Source organism: Falco peregrinus, chromosome Z (assembly GCF_023634155.1).
Source record: "Falco peregrinus isolate bFalPer1 chromosome Z, bFalPer1.pri, whole genome shotgun sequence".
NCBI lineage: Eukaryota > Metazoa > Chordata > Aves > Falconiformes > Falconidae > Falco > Falco peregrinus.
Window position 1 is genome coordinate 54,451,973 of NC_073739.1, and position 16,670 is coordinate 54,468,642.

At 37.0% G+C, this 16,670-nt stretch overlaps 1 protein-coding gene across 4 annotated transcripts in view; it reads right to left on the reverse strand.

The window, feature by feature from the left end:
• Window positions 1-410: 410 nt before the first annotated feature.
• Window positions 411-16,670, reverse strand: part of UHRF2 (ubiquitin like with PHD and ring finger domains 2) — a 98,308-nt gene continuing 82,048 nt past the window's right edge. For 2 of the 4 annotated variants that reach the window (XM_055790515.1, XM_055790517.1), the window contains 7 exons: window positions 9,032-9,138; window positions 6,837-6,999; window positions 6,158-6,295; window positions 5,220-5,343; window positions 4,650-4,810; window positions 3,040-3,138; window positions 411-1,507 (listed from right to left, as the gene is read on the reverse strand). In XM_055790515.1, the coding sequence (XP_055646490.1) occupies window positions 1,361-1,507; window positions 3,040-3,138; window positions 4,650-4,810; window positions 5,220-5,343; window positions 6,158-6,295; window positions 6,837-6,999; window positions 9,032-9,138 (939 nt within the window). In that variant the 3' untranslated portion in view covers window positions 411-1,360. Of the gene's footprint in view, window positions 1,508-3,039; window positions 3,139-4,649; window positions 4,814-5,219; window positions 5,344-6,157; window positions 6,296-6,836; window positions 7,000-9,031; window positions 9,139-16,670 lie in introns of all 4 variants that reach the window. The other 2 variants (XM_055790514.1, XM_055790516.1) reach the window with 1 other exon arrangement.

The window sequence follows — 16,670 nt, forward strand, 5'->3', positions numbered from 1 at the left end:
GGAATCTGCCTAATGGCTGTGTGGGGCACCCAGAGCTCCCAGCTGCACCGAGCCGGCTCTGGCAGCAACACTGCCAACACCAGCAGGGCACGAAGGGATGCCTCTCACTCTGGTACACGGACTGAGCACTAACAAGCTTCGTCAAATGCTCAGCAGAGACCAGAGCAGCTACGTGACAGCTGCTGCCCTACAGTAAGTGTGAGGCCATGGATATTGATGTCAGGCTGGGTTTTTTTTCTTAATGAACAATGTTTTTTTCATTGTGAAATGAGCTAAGGAATATAAAGCCTCATGTCTGAAAAATAAGAAGCCCACCCAAAAGAAAGCATTTAATAAACTGGAAAAAAAATCCTATTAAAATGTTATAATTTAAATAAGTGGATAATAGTAAAAACAACATTAGCAACTTTTCTGAATCATAAAATATTTAATAAGGTATATTTTGGGGGGGGATATATTGTATATAAAATTTCAGATCACAATATGAAGCGATTTGAACCCTCTCCAAGCTAGCACTGCCTTCAATGCTGTGTAGATGTATTGCCACTGATACAAGACCTACTAAAAGCATACAGTTTAACTAATACAGAAGTGGCTTTTTAATATGAAATATTTTTTACACAACTAGAGTGTCTTGAATACCCTCTTTAAGTGCAAAAAACACAGATCACTTCACACTAATGCAGCAACAATGCATTCATATTGTTCTCATTAGTCATTAGTAGTCAACTTGCATAAGATACAAGAAAAGCACAATGAAGCTCACAAAAATAGACTAAAAATCAGCCTGTTCTTGCAAAAAAATACAGCATAACAGAAGAAAAAGACAAAAAAGGATTATGCACACCACAGAATTTGCTGTTCTTTAATCCAGCTGGTTTAAGTGCTGTTTCTGTTTTTTTTGCTGTTTTTTGTTTTGGTTTGGGTTTTTTTTTTTTTTGTAAATCAAACCACATGGACCAGGCACAACTAATATTCAGGAGGCAGTGTGTAGCTAAAACTTAACTAACTTTTTGTCATCCCCACAATTTATTTTCCTCTGTCCTGAGGTAGTTACAAAAAAAACAAATCATAAATTAAGCATCAGCTAGGCCAGTAAGAGCTGAGGCTTTTTTTTTTTTCTCCTTTAAAAACTATTTGTTAACTGGCCAAAACTACCCTTGATGTTAAAAGACAGCTAAGAATTGGAGTTCTCACTACACCAAAAAGATGGCTATGAGGGGAAGAGGGTTAGCTGCTTCAAAATGTGACAAGATATTGAGTCCCATCAAGCTGGCTGGTCCACTGTTGAATTTCCCATGTTTATTCTCCTTTACTGTCTATAAAGTCACTGGGAGAAGTACGGAAGGATCTGAGCACATCATCGTCCTTTACTGTAACCAGGGAAGAACTGGTCCAGTAGTGTCTGCAGTATCTTGTTGGGAACCATGGTGTAGCCCTTTCCCAGGTCATAGCGGCAGGCAGGGCAGGTGAAGACTTCAGCTCTGAAGGAGCGCTGTAAACAACTCTAGGACACACAAAGACAGAGAAGTCAACTGTGAGAACTTTGTTTGACTCCTCAACCAGCAAAAACTGAAGAATCACTATAAACCAAAGATGCAATCTGATCTAACACCAGAAAATAGGAAGTCATTACCAAGCCCTGTGGCGCCTGCCTCTGCCTCTACGACTAAAATGTCCTGACAAGTGAACTGCTTCCTGCTGGGATACGAAACATTGAGCTTGGGAGGAATTAAACCAAATCACTACTGAGATTTCCCCTTAATTCCCACAAGTGCCTTCCTGTGAACCAAAGCAACGTCTGTAGCTTCCTTCTAGCTTCACGGTTAGATTGCTACAGTCTTCCAGACTTTCATTTCAAGAGGAAGGTGAGTATACCAGGTATACAGTTTATGTAATAATCATCTACATCTACCTCATCAGATGAGATTCTGTAAGCTTTAAAGGCGTACGCAGAATCATACAGTCTCTAACACATTATCATCAGTGCTGCCCTCCTTACTAGGTTACTACAGGCTGCAGAGAGACCAAGCATCTCAGCTGAGTATCAGAAATTTATCAGGGCAGATCTGTACCCAAACAGCGACAGCATCTTCCTACCAAACTGTTCCTTACATCTTTAACTGGATGTTATTTTGTATTCACAAATAAAGCTTTCTCTTCTCCATGGTCTTCCAATTTCCATAATTCTAATTATTAACCCTTTCACAACAGTTTTTATGTTTTTAAGGAGCCAGAATCATTCTATGTCTGCAGGCCATCCATAACAACACAGTGATTTTTACTGGAGTGATACATACCTTCTTGAACAGCAAACCTGCACTATCAGATACTGTACTAGGATGGTAATAGTTTGAATCCTTTCAGGCTCTCAGGCAGAAACACCAGGTATGGCAGGCACAGTTCGGACAGGCACAATTCAGCACATGATTCCGTACACACTAGTACTACAAAAATTAACTCTAGTACAAATTGGATTCCATACTCCTTATATTATATCCAAGCAATTGAGATTTTAAGATATGTGTCATAAACTGACTTCTGTGGCCCTCCTACCACAGACAAACACCACCAAGAATTTGAAATAACAAGATAACGTAACTTACTCCAAGTAAGACCAAATAATTTTCTTGTATTCTCCCTGCATCCTTTCAACCACTCCTTTAATAATAAGTGTGCAACACAATTATAAAATCTGGTTTTATTCCTTAACTATGTAAAAAAAAATAATTATTGTTACTGTACCAACATCTAGCTCCTAGACCAAACCAATTCCTATTGTAATTCTACCGATCACAAAGGAACGCCAGCAATGGTAACATTCACTCATTATGTCTATCAGGAACAATCCTAAATGTACTTCCATGCTTTATTACACAAAAATACGGTTACACAGCAATCACCAAATGCAAACTTGTTGCATATTTTTGCTCAGAATGTTAGGCAACAATTATTGTCTTCCTACAAAACACACGGCTTTGGTGACTGGTGTTTCAGATCCAAGCAAACAGCCCAGAGCAAGACTGAGTTTATTCTTACTTTACAGACGTTGTGGAGGCACTCTGTTGTCACTGGCTGGTAAACCAGCTCCTGGCAGCAGACACACATAAAGGATTGTTCCAGTTTCTTCAGAAAATTCTAGTGTCGGGCAAAGGAATAAAAAAGACAAGCACTATTACAGCTCTCATAAATGTCACTTATTTACATAAAAGACAATGAACTTCCAGAAGTTAAGTCCTCCATATCCATGAGTGCAGCTTTCTAAAGGTAATTAGAAAGCAGGTCCATAACTGCTTCATTTCCCTGCTCTTCCACAAATCAGAGAACTAATGTTTTAAAGATTATTTACTTGTTTGTATGAGTATTGTTATAAACAAAATGAAACAGACTGGAGGGCCCCTCATGCCTGATTCTTAACATAGGTCAGAAAATTTAGTAATTATGTTTGTTAGCTGCTGCTAGAAATTTGCATGTCCCTGAAAGATCTCTGCCTCTGGAACCATATGGAAATCTTATCAAAATTATCAGTAAGAATCTGTAGAAGAATGACCTCTCAGTAACTCAGCTACTTTTAAATTATTGTTTTCTCCTTTTTACAGACACATATCTCTATTGCCTGTCATCCTGCACAATTTTAAGAGCTGGAATTCCTTCTAGTCATTACAGACACTGGACAGAAGACAGGTAACAGTGTGTAACTTTACACGGTTCCTACCCAGTAACAACTGCAAGAGCATTACAGCAAAAACTACTATTATGAGTAGAGGAACAGGGAGTTATAGGTGCTTTTTCTGTTACAGACACACCATGAATAGCTACTGGTAACTCTCACATAAACTAATTATGTATGTCCATTTTTAGATATCCACTTTGCAACCAATGCTTTGGTTTTCACTGAGCTGAGTTTTATTAAGTTATTTTGACTTCTTAGTACCTTGATTTCTTCTACAAAACAGCTAAAATAACCATGACCTTGACATCTATAAGACTAATTACCATTGTAAGACATAATATTTTAGGAGACGCTCCTTTTGTGGACTTTTTTTTATGCAAGTGTCTATAGTCTCTTCAATCTTGAGCTACCCTTGCTATTTTCTTGACATTTAGGGGAAGGAATGTATTTTCTCTCTTACTTAAGGTTCCCTCTTGACAAAATGGGATAATCTAGATTTGGATTAAAGTATTTTCATTTCATATCTAAATCTGAAGATGACAGTACTTCTATACTCTGTTTAAACAAAGCTAGCAAGCTGTATTTTCTGTTTCTTTCTAAACAAAAAGTAGTGACTAAAATTATCTTCCTGTCTGATTTCTCACATCAGCACAGCACAAAAAAATATTTGTAATTTCAGAGAAAACATGCTCCCTTCAAAAATGAAAATAAAAAGAAAGGCCACTTCTAACTTCAAAATGTGTTTTGAGCAAGGAAATATCTCTATTAAGCTAGCGTAAACCAAGCCATCAACAGCAAATTGTACAAGCGAGGATTGTTTTCTTGGAATCAAAGTCTTAGAAATAAAAATAATGCTAGACAGTCTATATTCAGCAGAAGTTCAACATGCAAATCAGGTTTCAGGAGACACTCAAGATTTCGCCTAACAGTCCAAATAAAAGGTAAACATTAAAAATTATGCATGCAGCAAACATACTGGTCCTTCCTTAAGAGAAGCAAGTACTTCATCCCACAGTTTCTGGTTCATACAGTCTTCTCTAATCAGCCACTGCTGCTCTTGGGTCAGCTGGAAAGCCTCTCCTTTCCCTCCATCTCCCATCCTCATGGCTTTGGGTGTATTTGTAGGTTCCTCTATACCTGCTTAAGATTATGACCACCAGACACAGTAACAACAGAATGTTAGTTTGAACTAATAGAAGGGGAAGAGAAAATTATTTCTAGAAGGGTAAAACATGGATTACACTCATGGATTGCGGCAATCAAATCCCTATTCCAACTCATATTCATCAGCATAGTTTTGAACTGCAGCACACAGCTGCACAGAAGGCTGTTCATTTTTCTACAGAGCTTAAGAGAAAAAAACTCCCTAAGAACAGTAAATAGGATAAGGTCCCTACACTAGTATTTCATTACAGAGCATGTGCTTATCCATTTACATTAGCATTCCACATAACTTCATATTTCTGCAAAGTTTTCACGCTGCTGGCTTAATAAATGTAACATGACAGGCTTTGCTGATGAATGCTAAGAAGGTAAAAAGCAATACCATCATGAATTGTCCTTTTCTGGTTTCCATTACTCTGGCTGGTTGGCTCGTGTTTCACAGCTTGCTTTTTAACCTTATCTTTCTTCTCCCTGCTAGCCATGGCTTCCAAATAACCTTCTGGATACTAAAATAAAACAGTACAGATTTAAAACAAAATCCATTGGCATACAGAAATTCCCAAGTACCAACAAGACTAATTTCTAAAAGACTTTAAAACCCTGTGACTACATATTTAAATAACAACTACAAAATAATGTTTAAAACCCTACAGGATGGAGAAAACATTTCAGTATCTATTACTAAGAAAGTGTAGTCAAGTCAAAGAATCTAATCCAGACTTGATTGTATTAAAAGGAACCTGATATCCATACCCATATCCATGCCCTATCGACTATACAAATCAGGCAAAGCTGAAGATGATGGTATGCTGTAAGACACACCATTGTCTTGCTAAGAAAAGAAACTGTATGTTGATTCTTCACATCTTACATGGATTCTGCAATGCCCAAGTCCTCCCAGGTCAGTTTAATTCTGAATACACTAATTACACAAACTCCTCAGTCATATATAGAGAAAAATAGATAAAAATGTGCAGTTTTTTCGATTTCTCAGACAGACTCAACTATAACAACAGTGGCTTGTAGAAATTCTTTCCAGCTTAAGGATCACAAAACTGGATTCAAACTCTGCATTTTCCAATCCATATATGCAAAACAATTCACTGCTAAGGCAGAAAGCTTCATCCACCGTTCCTTCTGCTGTGCCACTATTACAGGATTCTTCCAGTCTGCAGATAATCTGTAGTGGTTTTTGGCATTAAATCCTGCCACAGTGAAGTACAGGGGAAAAAACGGGCCTTCAATTTAACTGATTTCTATTTCTGGAATTCGTTTACTGGAACCAGGAATAAAAACAACTCAGCGAGTCCTGATTCGAACCTGTACACTCAGACCCAGTTTCTTTGACCGCTCCATTCCTTCTGAAGTCCAAGGTGCAGGCTCAACATCATCTCTCCTCAGAAGATAGCGCCAAACTAAAAATCCACATTTTCCAATTTCTGGCCAATATTTCACCACCTAAACAACAATATAAAATTACTGCCATTATTTTATCACAAGCCAAACACATGCATATAGTCATGCTTCAATTGTTTAAGAAGACATGAGAAGACTAATTTATCCATGACATTATATATTATACAGCAGCTGTTCCCTCAGGTGAGAAATTTTTGTATTTCTGATAAATACAGTGCTCTTAAAAGGCACGCACCTTTATTTCAGAAGCTGAGAAGTCATTAAACACACAAAAAGCTAGGATATAGTTGGAAGGAGTGAGGAAATTATTTGATTTCCAGGGATGAATATGACTCAGTAAGCTCACAGAAAGTAGCTGTCACATTCAACTTTATATATCCTATTACAGATTATGTTCTATTATCACTGCTCTGAATAGTTTCATTTTGGTTCTTCACAGAATAAGCTAGGGCTAAAAAGCTATCATGGAGAAAAAAAGAACTATTTCTAAGTAATAATGATGCATTTGCAATGTAATACATATGAGGTATTTTGAACTAGCTGAAGAAAGATGTTATGTTGCACTCAGGAGAAATCGAGGTACCTTGTAAATGCCATCGTATCTGTTGCCTTCCTCTGGGGCATATTTGCTGATTCGCCGTCCCTTTGAACTGCGCACTACTCTGACTGGCTTACCAGCTCTCCAGTTCTTAGACTCTGCTCCATTTTTGTCATCCAGTGGGGCATCACAGTTAAGGGCCAATGCCCTAGAAAGAGATTTAAAGTCTTCATAAACCAGACTACTTCACTCAACAGATTTTTGAGAATTAATGTAATTAAGTCATATCTATTCCACTTGTCTAATTATGCTGTATCAAGCAGCACAGAACTTTTCAGTATAGTCTTTAAAAACGGCAGAACCAACGGATGCAATGGCATATATGCTACCAGGTATGGTAAGAAAAAAAATGGGAACACAAAAAATCTTGCTGTCAAGGTTTCAGATGAAAAATCAGCTGATATTTCTAAATAAAACAAACCAATCCTTTTAGATTCAATATTATTCATTTTTAGAATAATCCCTTCCTAAACAGCACTGAGAGAATTAAAAGAAAAATATAACAAAAGGCAAACTTTCCCTATCACTATTCCTCATTAACTGCAGATTTTAAGGCTTTATAAGTGTGTACACAAAAGCAATGAATATGATGAAAAACACAATAGAGAAAAAAAGTACATAGTAACCATTCAAAAAACCTCTAAAAATTAAGTGAAACCGCTCACATAAAACATAAATGGCCTCAGAGTAGGAGTTAGGTAATAGTAGCTAACTCAAGGACAAGCAGATCCCTTTACCCACTAGCTACCACCAAGACCCTCTTCCAGAAACCTGGAGCGAGACAGCATGAATACCTACTACGCCAAGCTGCCGTAATGAACAGTATTTCTACTGCCACAGCGTAGTTTGTTCAGGGATTGAAAACCCTTCGGAATCAGACTCAAACCAAACCAACCATGGATCTCAGAACTGAAGAAATTATAGGGTTTATAAACAGCCGTGTTATGAGTATAAACCCCACATGGTACAGAACAGTATGAGACGGGCATACAGTGAAATTGCTTATACAAAACCAAAACTTTAAAAAGGAAAAATAACTGGACAAGAAAAAGCAGTACTGATTCAACTACACGAATCATAACTTTCAGTATCAAAATGCTTGAATACTTGTATCAAAACCAGTAACTGAGAGCTGCCCCTTGTCACACTCCATGTGCACTAGTGCCTGCAAAGCTACAAGGCAAGCTTCACCAGTGGATTTCTCATCTGCTAAGAGCAAACAAATGCTGACACTAGGGAATCCAACTTTTAATTCTCTTCCTAAAGCAAGTTTACTCTGCTCCCTAAATATGCTTGTAACCTATTGCCTAAACCTACCTTCATCTTCCTTCCCCCCTTGCTCACATCACATTCCCTCTCTGTCTCCCTCCCTGCCTCTTCAGCAGCCATGTCAAGCTTTTCCCCTCTCCCATCTAAGCACCACAAAAAGCTTGGAAGACTCCCTTTCCACTCGGCTTCACAGCAGCAGATCTTACCTAAAAGCAAATGTGGCAAAGAAAAGGTCTTGGCCTATCTCCACACCCCATAGGTGTTAAGTGGTCAGTTGCATTAGCAGAAATTACGCTTTCAGAAACAGAAAAGGATGGAGAACTCCTTGTTCTGGCAGGCTTTTAGAGAATGTAAAATGACCTCAAGGAAATGTTTACTTAATCTTTTGGACATATATTTTCTCTTTCAAGCACCTGTTTTTGATAAAGCAACACCCTAATTCCTTGATTTTCACAGAAAACTATGATGGAAGAAAGGGGTAACAAAATGGAAAAGATTTAACATGGGAAAATGAACATGCTTGCTTCCTACTTACATTTTTTGATTTAACCATTGAAGAAGAAATTTAAAAAGAAACACCTGCAATATAAAACTTTCACCCAAGAGTTTTGACAAAGTTCTCATTAAATTGAAACAGAGTCCCCTGAAGGAAATTGTAGCGCAATTTCAACAGGAGACATGAGTACTAGCTGCACCAGCAATACAGCAAAATATTTTAGTGTGTGTGTGTTTCTTTAAATCAACAAAACCTAATGCTTGATAAAAAGCCTCTTAGCAGCAAGAGGCACCACTGTTTATAAAAGCAGCATGTACAGGGGTGAATGAATACAGCAAAATGCTGGTTTAAATTAAAGCACTATAACTCATCTCTTCGCTTTAGAATGCTTTTTAATTTTATCTTCAAAACTTACCTATTCATGTGTGTTAATGTCTGATCAAATGAATGTTCTCCAATCCTTTTATTGCCAGAAAGATCTCTACCTCCACTCCCAGTGTAAGTAAATTCATCTCCTCGATCCTGTGCAAGAAGATTATACTTCGTTTTAACACTTCAAAGTAAAGCAACTCAATTTAAAAAATATGCAACTTCATTTGTTCTATTTAGTCAGAGAGAGAAAAACTATAATCCAAGGCATGGAAAGATGCGTTTTCAATTTCAGCATCACTGTCCTTCTACAGCACTTGTGCCAGCACAAAGCTACTGGACTGGTCTGGACGTAACATATTCTCCAGAAAAATCTTATTAATAAATTGCCTGCCTTAAAAAATTGGACTTCAGCACCTTTTAGAAAGCCATTTTTGAGAACAACAAAAAGAATATTCTGAGGAAGGGAACATATTCTAGCAAGTGTTTACTTGCTCTAGAGCTTTCATTTAGTTTACAAGAATATCATGTCTGTAGAATACATAACCTTGGAGGGATCAATTCAGCTCGTGCAAGAGGCTCAGTGCTGTTAAGTACAAACAGCTCTGCCTTACGTATAAGGCAGGTGCTTTAATGCAATAATAATCACAACTCTTCTGAAGTATTAAGAGCTTAAACTCATTTAGATTCACATTTTGTAAGCTGATATAATACTGTAGTGTATTTCCTACATAGAATTTTCTCTAAATTGAAGGAAGGTTGAAGAAATCTTTTACCATGAACTGCAACAAAAGTAAAAATCTACATACATGTAAGTAAAGTGAGTATTACTGTTTTCTTTAGGAAATATGTCACAGAAGTTCATGCTACTCCTGACAAATCCAAGTATTTCTGTATACATATATATATTTTACAAATAAATTTAATATTATATCTCTTTGGAGATGCAACTTTTTTGTACAAAGCATGAAGCAATAGTAGAAGAGAAATACTTAATAGGAAAATAATTTTTATATGAATTTTTATAGCAAAAATCTGAACATGTACGCAGTAGTAAAATTCAGTCAATTTCTTACCACTATTAAAAGTCTGACATTATTAAGGATCCAGTGCAAGACTGTTACAGATTATTTCATGACTGACAACAGCAGAAAAAGAGAAAGTTAGAAAGAGAAATGCTGGTTGAACAAGGCCATAGATTAACTTTAAAAATTATGTTTAATTTATTCCATGTAGGGAAAACCTAACAGAAATTCAGCTGCCACATTAGAGTATTTTTTGTTTGAAATTTATCTAGATACAGTAACAAACAAGTGCTATGAAGTTAAAAAAATACTCGAAACCTAACAAAGACATGTACAAACACTGGTATATAATTTCTTAAAACAGCCTACTTACTCTGCTCAATGAATCTCTAAAAAATAACAGAAATAGAATGATGTTGTACAAGGACAATATATGAAACAACTTCAAACGAATGAAAGACTGACAAGGTAAGAACTATTTACTAAGAAAGGACATAAAATGAATTGTATAAAATAAGGTATCACAGAACTGAGGTATGTTTAATTTTTCAGTGATTGTCAAGGAAACAAAATGTGCAGATCACACAAAGATGATTGTGATAAAAATATGAATAGGGATGGATTTGCTTGATGAATCAGGCCCATTCAAACAAATTGCATTTCAACACTGGATAAGAAGCTTGTGCCAAGCTCAGAAAACCAGAAAGATGTATCTTGGAAAGTCAGAATCCAGAATGATTTGGGTTTCATAGCAAAGAAGAAACTGAACACGTGTTCATGGTGTGGCAGAGTGGGGAAACTGCTGCGGCAGTTTTTTGATGCACAAGCAGAAATAAACTGAAACTGGAAGGTGATTTTTTCCTCTTTTTAGAACATAATGTTGAGACAAATACTGAAATAACATCTATGTAAGAACGTAAAAAAACAGAGGAAAGACAAATTCCACTATATATACATGAGGAAGATTGAGAAAATTATTTAAAACACAAGACTGTTTTGTTTATCACAACTAGGTAGAACAATCTTCATGAGAAGAAGGTACTGAATAGCCTTTTTTATCATAACAGATGAACATAAATCAAGGACAAAGCGCTACAGACTTGAGCCAAAAAAACTCAAGCGAGAAGGCATAAATGCACCAGTATTCATCATTACCTGCTAGAACACACTTCTATAGAAAATGGGTTAAATGTAAAAGGTCTAAACCCACCAAACTTCCAATGTCTTCAGAGAAAGACTGAGTGGTTCTCTGGGTGGTACTCTAACCACAGGCAACCAGAAGGCTTTATGCTTGAAGAAAGAGTGTGGGTATAAGGCCTATGCATACATGCTCACCTCTTGAATGGATTCCACACTTTTGATAGTTTACATTTGCTTCTCTTTAATTATCCAAGTGTTCTATGCATAAACAGGCAAAACTGTATGGATTTGTGGGGAGCTGGAAATCCAGGGGAAGGAAAATGGAGGAGAAATCGAACAATTATGGAGCATAATTGTTACAGATCAAATAACAAGAAAACTGCATCTTTTAACACCCCCCCAGTGTAAGGAAGGCTCATTTCTGCTTTACTTCCCAGAAGAGCTACACATACTTCTTCACATAAGATATAATAAAAAAAAAAATTAAAAAAAAAGGGATCACAAGGAACTAAGACACACAGTCCCTAAAACTGGAGGAAAACAACAGAGATCCTGCCATGCAGGGCACTCGCTGATCCGGACTGGATTAAAAGAAATGGGGAGGACATCTGAACCTCTGATACAAGAGCAACTCCTAAACAAGGAGAGAAAGAAAAATTCAGGAGGACGTAAGTGCTTGTAAAGAGATAAAATCTAGAATGGCAAAAGTGATGCACAGACACAGAGTCCTTGTCCATGTCCTCGTCCATGACAAGTAGAAGTGAAATGGGGATACTGGTAGTCCTAACGGGACTGGAGACCTAATGGAAGAGCTACAGAACCTACTTCCATCAGGGTTACAGTATTTCACTTTGGAAGTGGAGTATGCAAGGACTATTCACACAGCTTATCATTTGGGATCTTTTGATGAGTAGTGACTCATTATAGACAATGTGGGATCTTCCTATCACTCACAACAATGTTCAACTCATACCCTTTATGTGACCGATAAAGCAGAAAGATATTTTTTTCTCAAGAAGATCAGAAAGCAAAGCTTAAGATACTGATGCTGCTGTAAATTCTGCATGCAACAGTTAAAGGAAACATTTGGCAAAAGGAATTATTGATGTCTGCATATTCTTCTTTAAGAAACAAAGTAAAGCACTATTAAAACAGTCTCAGCTTTCCCCCTCTCTTTCTTCTTCCTACCTTTCCCCCATTTTCTTACCTCCAAATATGTAATTCTGCCATTTCTCTCCTCCTTTTCACAGCTTAGTTCAACTTCCTTGCACCAAAACATTCTTTCAACAGCTAGTAAGACCTTTGTTATTCTGTCTTCTCTTATTGCCTTCTGTATGTCTCTCTTTCTTATGTTGTCTCCATAAAGTTATTTCTTAACTGTCCTGTTTGTAAAGTTTCATTATGTTATAGAGCAAATGAATTTCAGCCACAGTAGCACTGACCCTGGTATCTCATACTGAGGCATGTGAGTGGAAGATGAGCCTGAAGGTCTAGAATTATAAGCCAGTCATCCTCAGACACACAGCACAAGCAGATTGTGAGTTGTATTAAATTGTACTCCACTATTCCAGTGCTGTCACATAACCAGCTGTAAGTCTAACAGAGATATAATGGAGAATGAAGAAAGCAAATCCCAGCTAAGCGTCTGACCTCATTATTGCTATGGGTTGCTCTTATGCAGCAGCTGACAGGGGCACTAACTTCATTAAGCTGCTGGAATATCAGCTACCTCAAGATAGCTCAAGTATTTTCTCCTTCCATTAACACCTCTGGTATCAGGCTTAGATTTCAAAGTTTGGTCCCAACATATACACAACAACTGTATTTATCTGTTAGTAAAATACACTATTCTTAACACAGATTTTCCAGATGAGCTTCAACCTTCAGTCTAAACAACAACAAAAATGTCTTACTGGCTTTCTTCATACAAGAAACCCCAAAATTTCATCAGTTCATCAACCCAGCAATTCATCAGTACACCTCACTAAAACGTGATGAATAAAGGCTAAGATTCTGATTAATATGACAAAGCAAAATAAAAAAGCACTAAGCCTTTTTAAATGAAGTTATTAAATCCAAGACAAATATTAACTATCAGACAATTACATTTGACAGGATTTTCTTTTCCTAATAGTAGAGACACCTGAAACTGAATCATGTCATCATTTATCTCCATTAAAATCTCACAAGTCTGTATGCACGTAAGTGCTGAGAAAATTGGTCTATCTGCCCAATTGTCTGATTTATTTTTGATAATTTCATGGTTTAGCACTGCAGTAAAAAGTGTCAATTAAAAAGGAAAGGCTAAATTACATATTTCATTTATAAATCAATAAAAACCCCCTTGCATTAAGCGCAGAGCTTGAATATATCATAATTGGTGTTTCGGAGTCTTCCCCACAACCACCCTTGAAAGCAAGAACCTGACAGTAGTGCGGCACATTCCACCACGATGAAAACACTGAACCACTCCAGCGTTACCCAGTCTGGACCTCGGAACAGTAAGTAAGACAGCTTCAAGGCAGGAAGTGGCAGAAGGCGGCTAACGGGTGATGGAAGTAGGTCTACATTTTACAAAATAGTTCCCAAATGACAGTAATAGATAGCTACTGTATGTGCACCATTTCCTGAGATTTTTCTTATTCCTTTCCATGTTCAGTGACAAAACAGTGGATTACCAGACCTTTACACTAAACACTGGTATGTAAACAATTGAGGCTACCCAATCTGGATTCATCCTTCTGCTCCGTTCAAAATCAGTTCCAACCTCAAACCAGGTTCACCAAGGACAACACACGAAATGCCTTTTCAGGTCAAAGACACTTTTCTGTAGTGGGAGATTACTTAGAAGATGAAACAGGTTTTTGAGACAACATTTTAAAATTAAAATTATCTTTGACTATCTGTTGGAGATTGCTCATTGATTGTTCTACTGAGGGAAAAAATCCTCCAATCTGTATGAGTAACTTCATTACCTTATTACAATCCTAGTTAAAGCAAGGCAAGGAAAATCTTGCCTGTCTAAAAGACATGCACTTACTATTTGACGTTCATTTATTTCTATACATACAATTAGATTTTGTTACTTTGATCCTTCTTTTATTTCCTGTATTTAAATAAATGCTTAGTATCATAAGAATTCATTTTTATAAGTGTTCAAGTGAAAAATCCACGAAGTGCAGCAAGAAAAGCATGGTTTAGACTCAGTTTAAAGCAGGTGAACCTGCCTTAGCAGGGTGTTGGACTAGACAACCTCCTGTGATTGTTTGACACAGCAAAGATTAGTAGAGTTATGCTGATCCTTCAGAATTTATGAAGGGAATAGATTAGCTATATTCCATATATTGCACTAATATGACTAATGCCTCTTGAAAATGCATGAATCTCAGAAAGTAAGTATTTCAGTATATTAGGCATTCACAAACAGAAACCAAGGCCTGCGTTCTTGACCTAAGGCACTATTCCAGGAAGAACATTTCTTGGAAAGCATGAAATATAAAAAAGAACTAAACAGTGCTTTGCTAAGCATTGGCAACATTAATTTCTACTTAATCTGCATTATCATTCTGTCAAATGGGTTCCTCAATGCTTTAGAAACAACCATATATGCAAAGTCCTGTAAATGAACTTTGGCAAAGCACAGATGGGAGCAGTACAGACACAGATTCCATAATGCATTATGAGAGAAGCTGACAAATAGGCAGATAAGACTACTCTGACAGATGTAGTACTAGCAGTACAAAATGTCAAAAAGCATCTGTGTAACAAAATAAGGATTCTCAGAATGGGAAAGTAATTCTGAATATAATGCAGGGACAGAGGAGACAATGAAATTCAGAAAATAATGCAAGAAACGTATTTTTTATTATTAATTAGGATTTCATATGGACTGATAGCTACCAATATGCAATAAAAGAAAAGATGGAGAGGAGACTGCTGCAGAATAGGAGCTGTCCTATTATGTTAAGTATGTCCATAGTATTGGAGGTAACGAGAGTGGACAAATAGCATATCTGAGTGAAAAGGAAGGTATCTGGTAGCTATCATATAGTGAGACAGTCAAATTTTTGCACATTACATTGGAGCTCCAAGCAGGTCCCAAACCAATAGGGTGCTTAGACCTTTGAAACCTGACAGCTTTTGAAAACAGCAAGTTTCACAGCATCAAGCATCAGGTTTTCAGCTACAAGCTCAATCCAGGTGACTCACAATAGAGTGACTCTCAGTGTCATGGCTGTAATTAACTTATATGCTGGATTCTCAGTACTATCAGAGATGGGAAAGTCAGAAAGGAGCTGTTCCCTTGGTAATATAGTCAGCATGGCATGATAATTCAGATAATTTATGTAGGATACTACATCTCTTCTGTACCAGGGCTCACACTGGATTCAGATGACCCAGGTAAACCCAGCAAACTGGTTAATACAGCAGCAGGTCATAAACACACACCTCGGTAAAATGCTACTCACAGTGGTCTTTGGATATAAACCACTTTGACTCAGTCAGGAGGCTCCTATTGCCACTTGATTTGGATTTAAAGCTATTTAAGTATGCAATTCACTGCAGTACTGGCACTGCACCTTTGGCACTGATGGAACTTAACAAGTGCTTTCACCATGCGATGCACAATAAGCAGAGGTTCTGAAATGTTATAACCTTATCACAGGGCTTGGGCAAATCTAGTGAGCTAAATAATTTTTAATTTCAATTGGACTATTTCAAACAAGTGGCATAATGATTACCCGTACACAAGATTAGTGCAAAGACACAGAACATTTAAAATGGACAGCTAGCCATTTCATGAAGTGGTTTGTAAATGCTAGGTTCCAGGCACTGAATGGGTTTGGTGTAAAATATCACCTAAGCAATGGGTATATTTGCTTGGGGTCCCCTTTTGAGTCATTAGAGACGCTATTCTCTTTTATACTCTCAGGATCTTTCACAAGAGGATGTGAATGATCACAGCAGGTATTATTGACCAAGAGATTCAGAATCTTGGTTTAAAGAGATTTCCCATATGATCCTGTATGCAAAAGCACTTAAAGAAGAAACAATCTTTGTTCAGATTAAATTAGGCACACTGCACAATTACTTTATCATCTTTACAACACTACCACAAGCCAGAAGAAACATGGATCTTGACACTTTTGAAAACAAACAGCAGTTTTAACCCTGATACATAAAAACATTGATACCAAAACAGGAGGGCAATTTTTCAACACAAAAGTGAAATTTCTTCAGCTACTTGATTTGATGAACAGACAAGTCAAAATATTTGTATCCTGAACACTGTGATTGCACAATTACTGTTAATGACCAACATCTAACTTTTGAATGTTAGTCTATTCTGAAATAATTCTTAGATTTAAAATTCCTGAAAGACTTCCTAATTTCTTCAGCTAATGTTCCTGTTATGGTTACTATCAAGAACAAGACCAGACCCTAAAGCTAACTACTGTAGTACTGTATTTCAAATAGGTACCATGTACCTTGGTCACTAAAATTCAAGGTTAAACATTT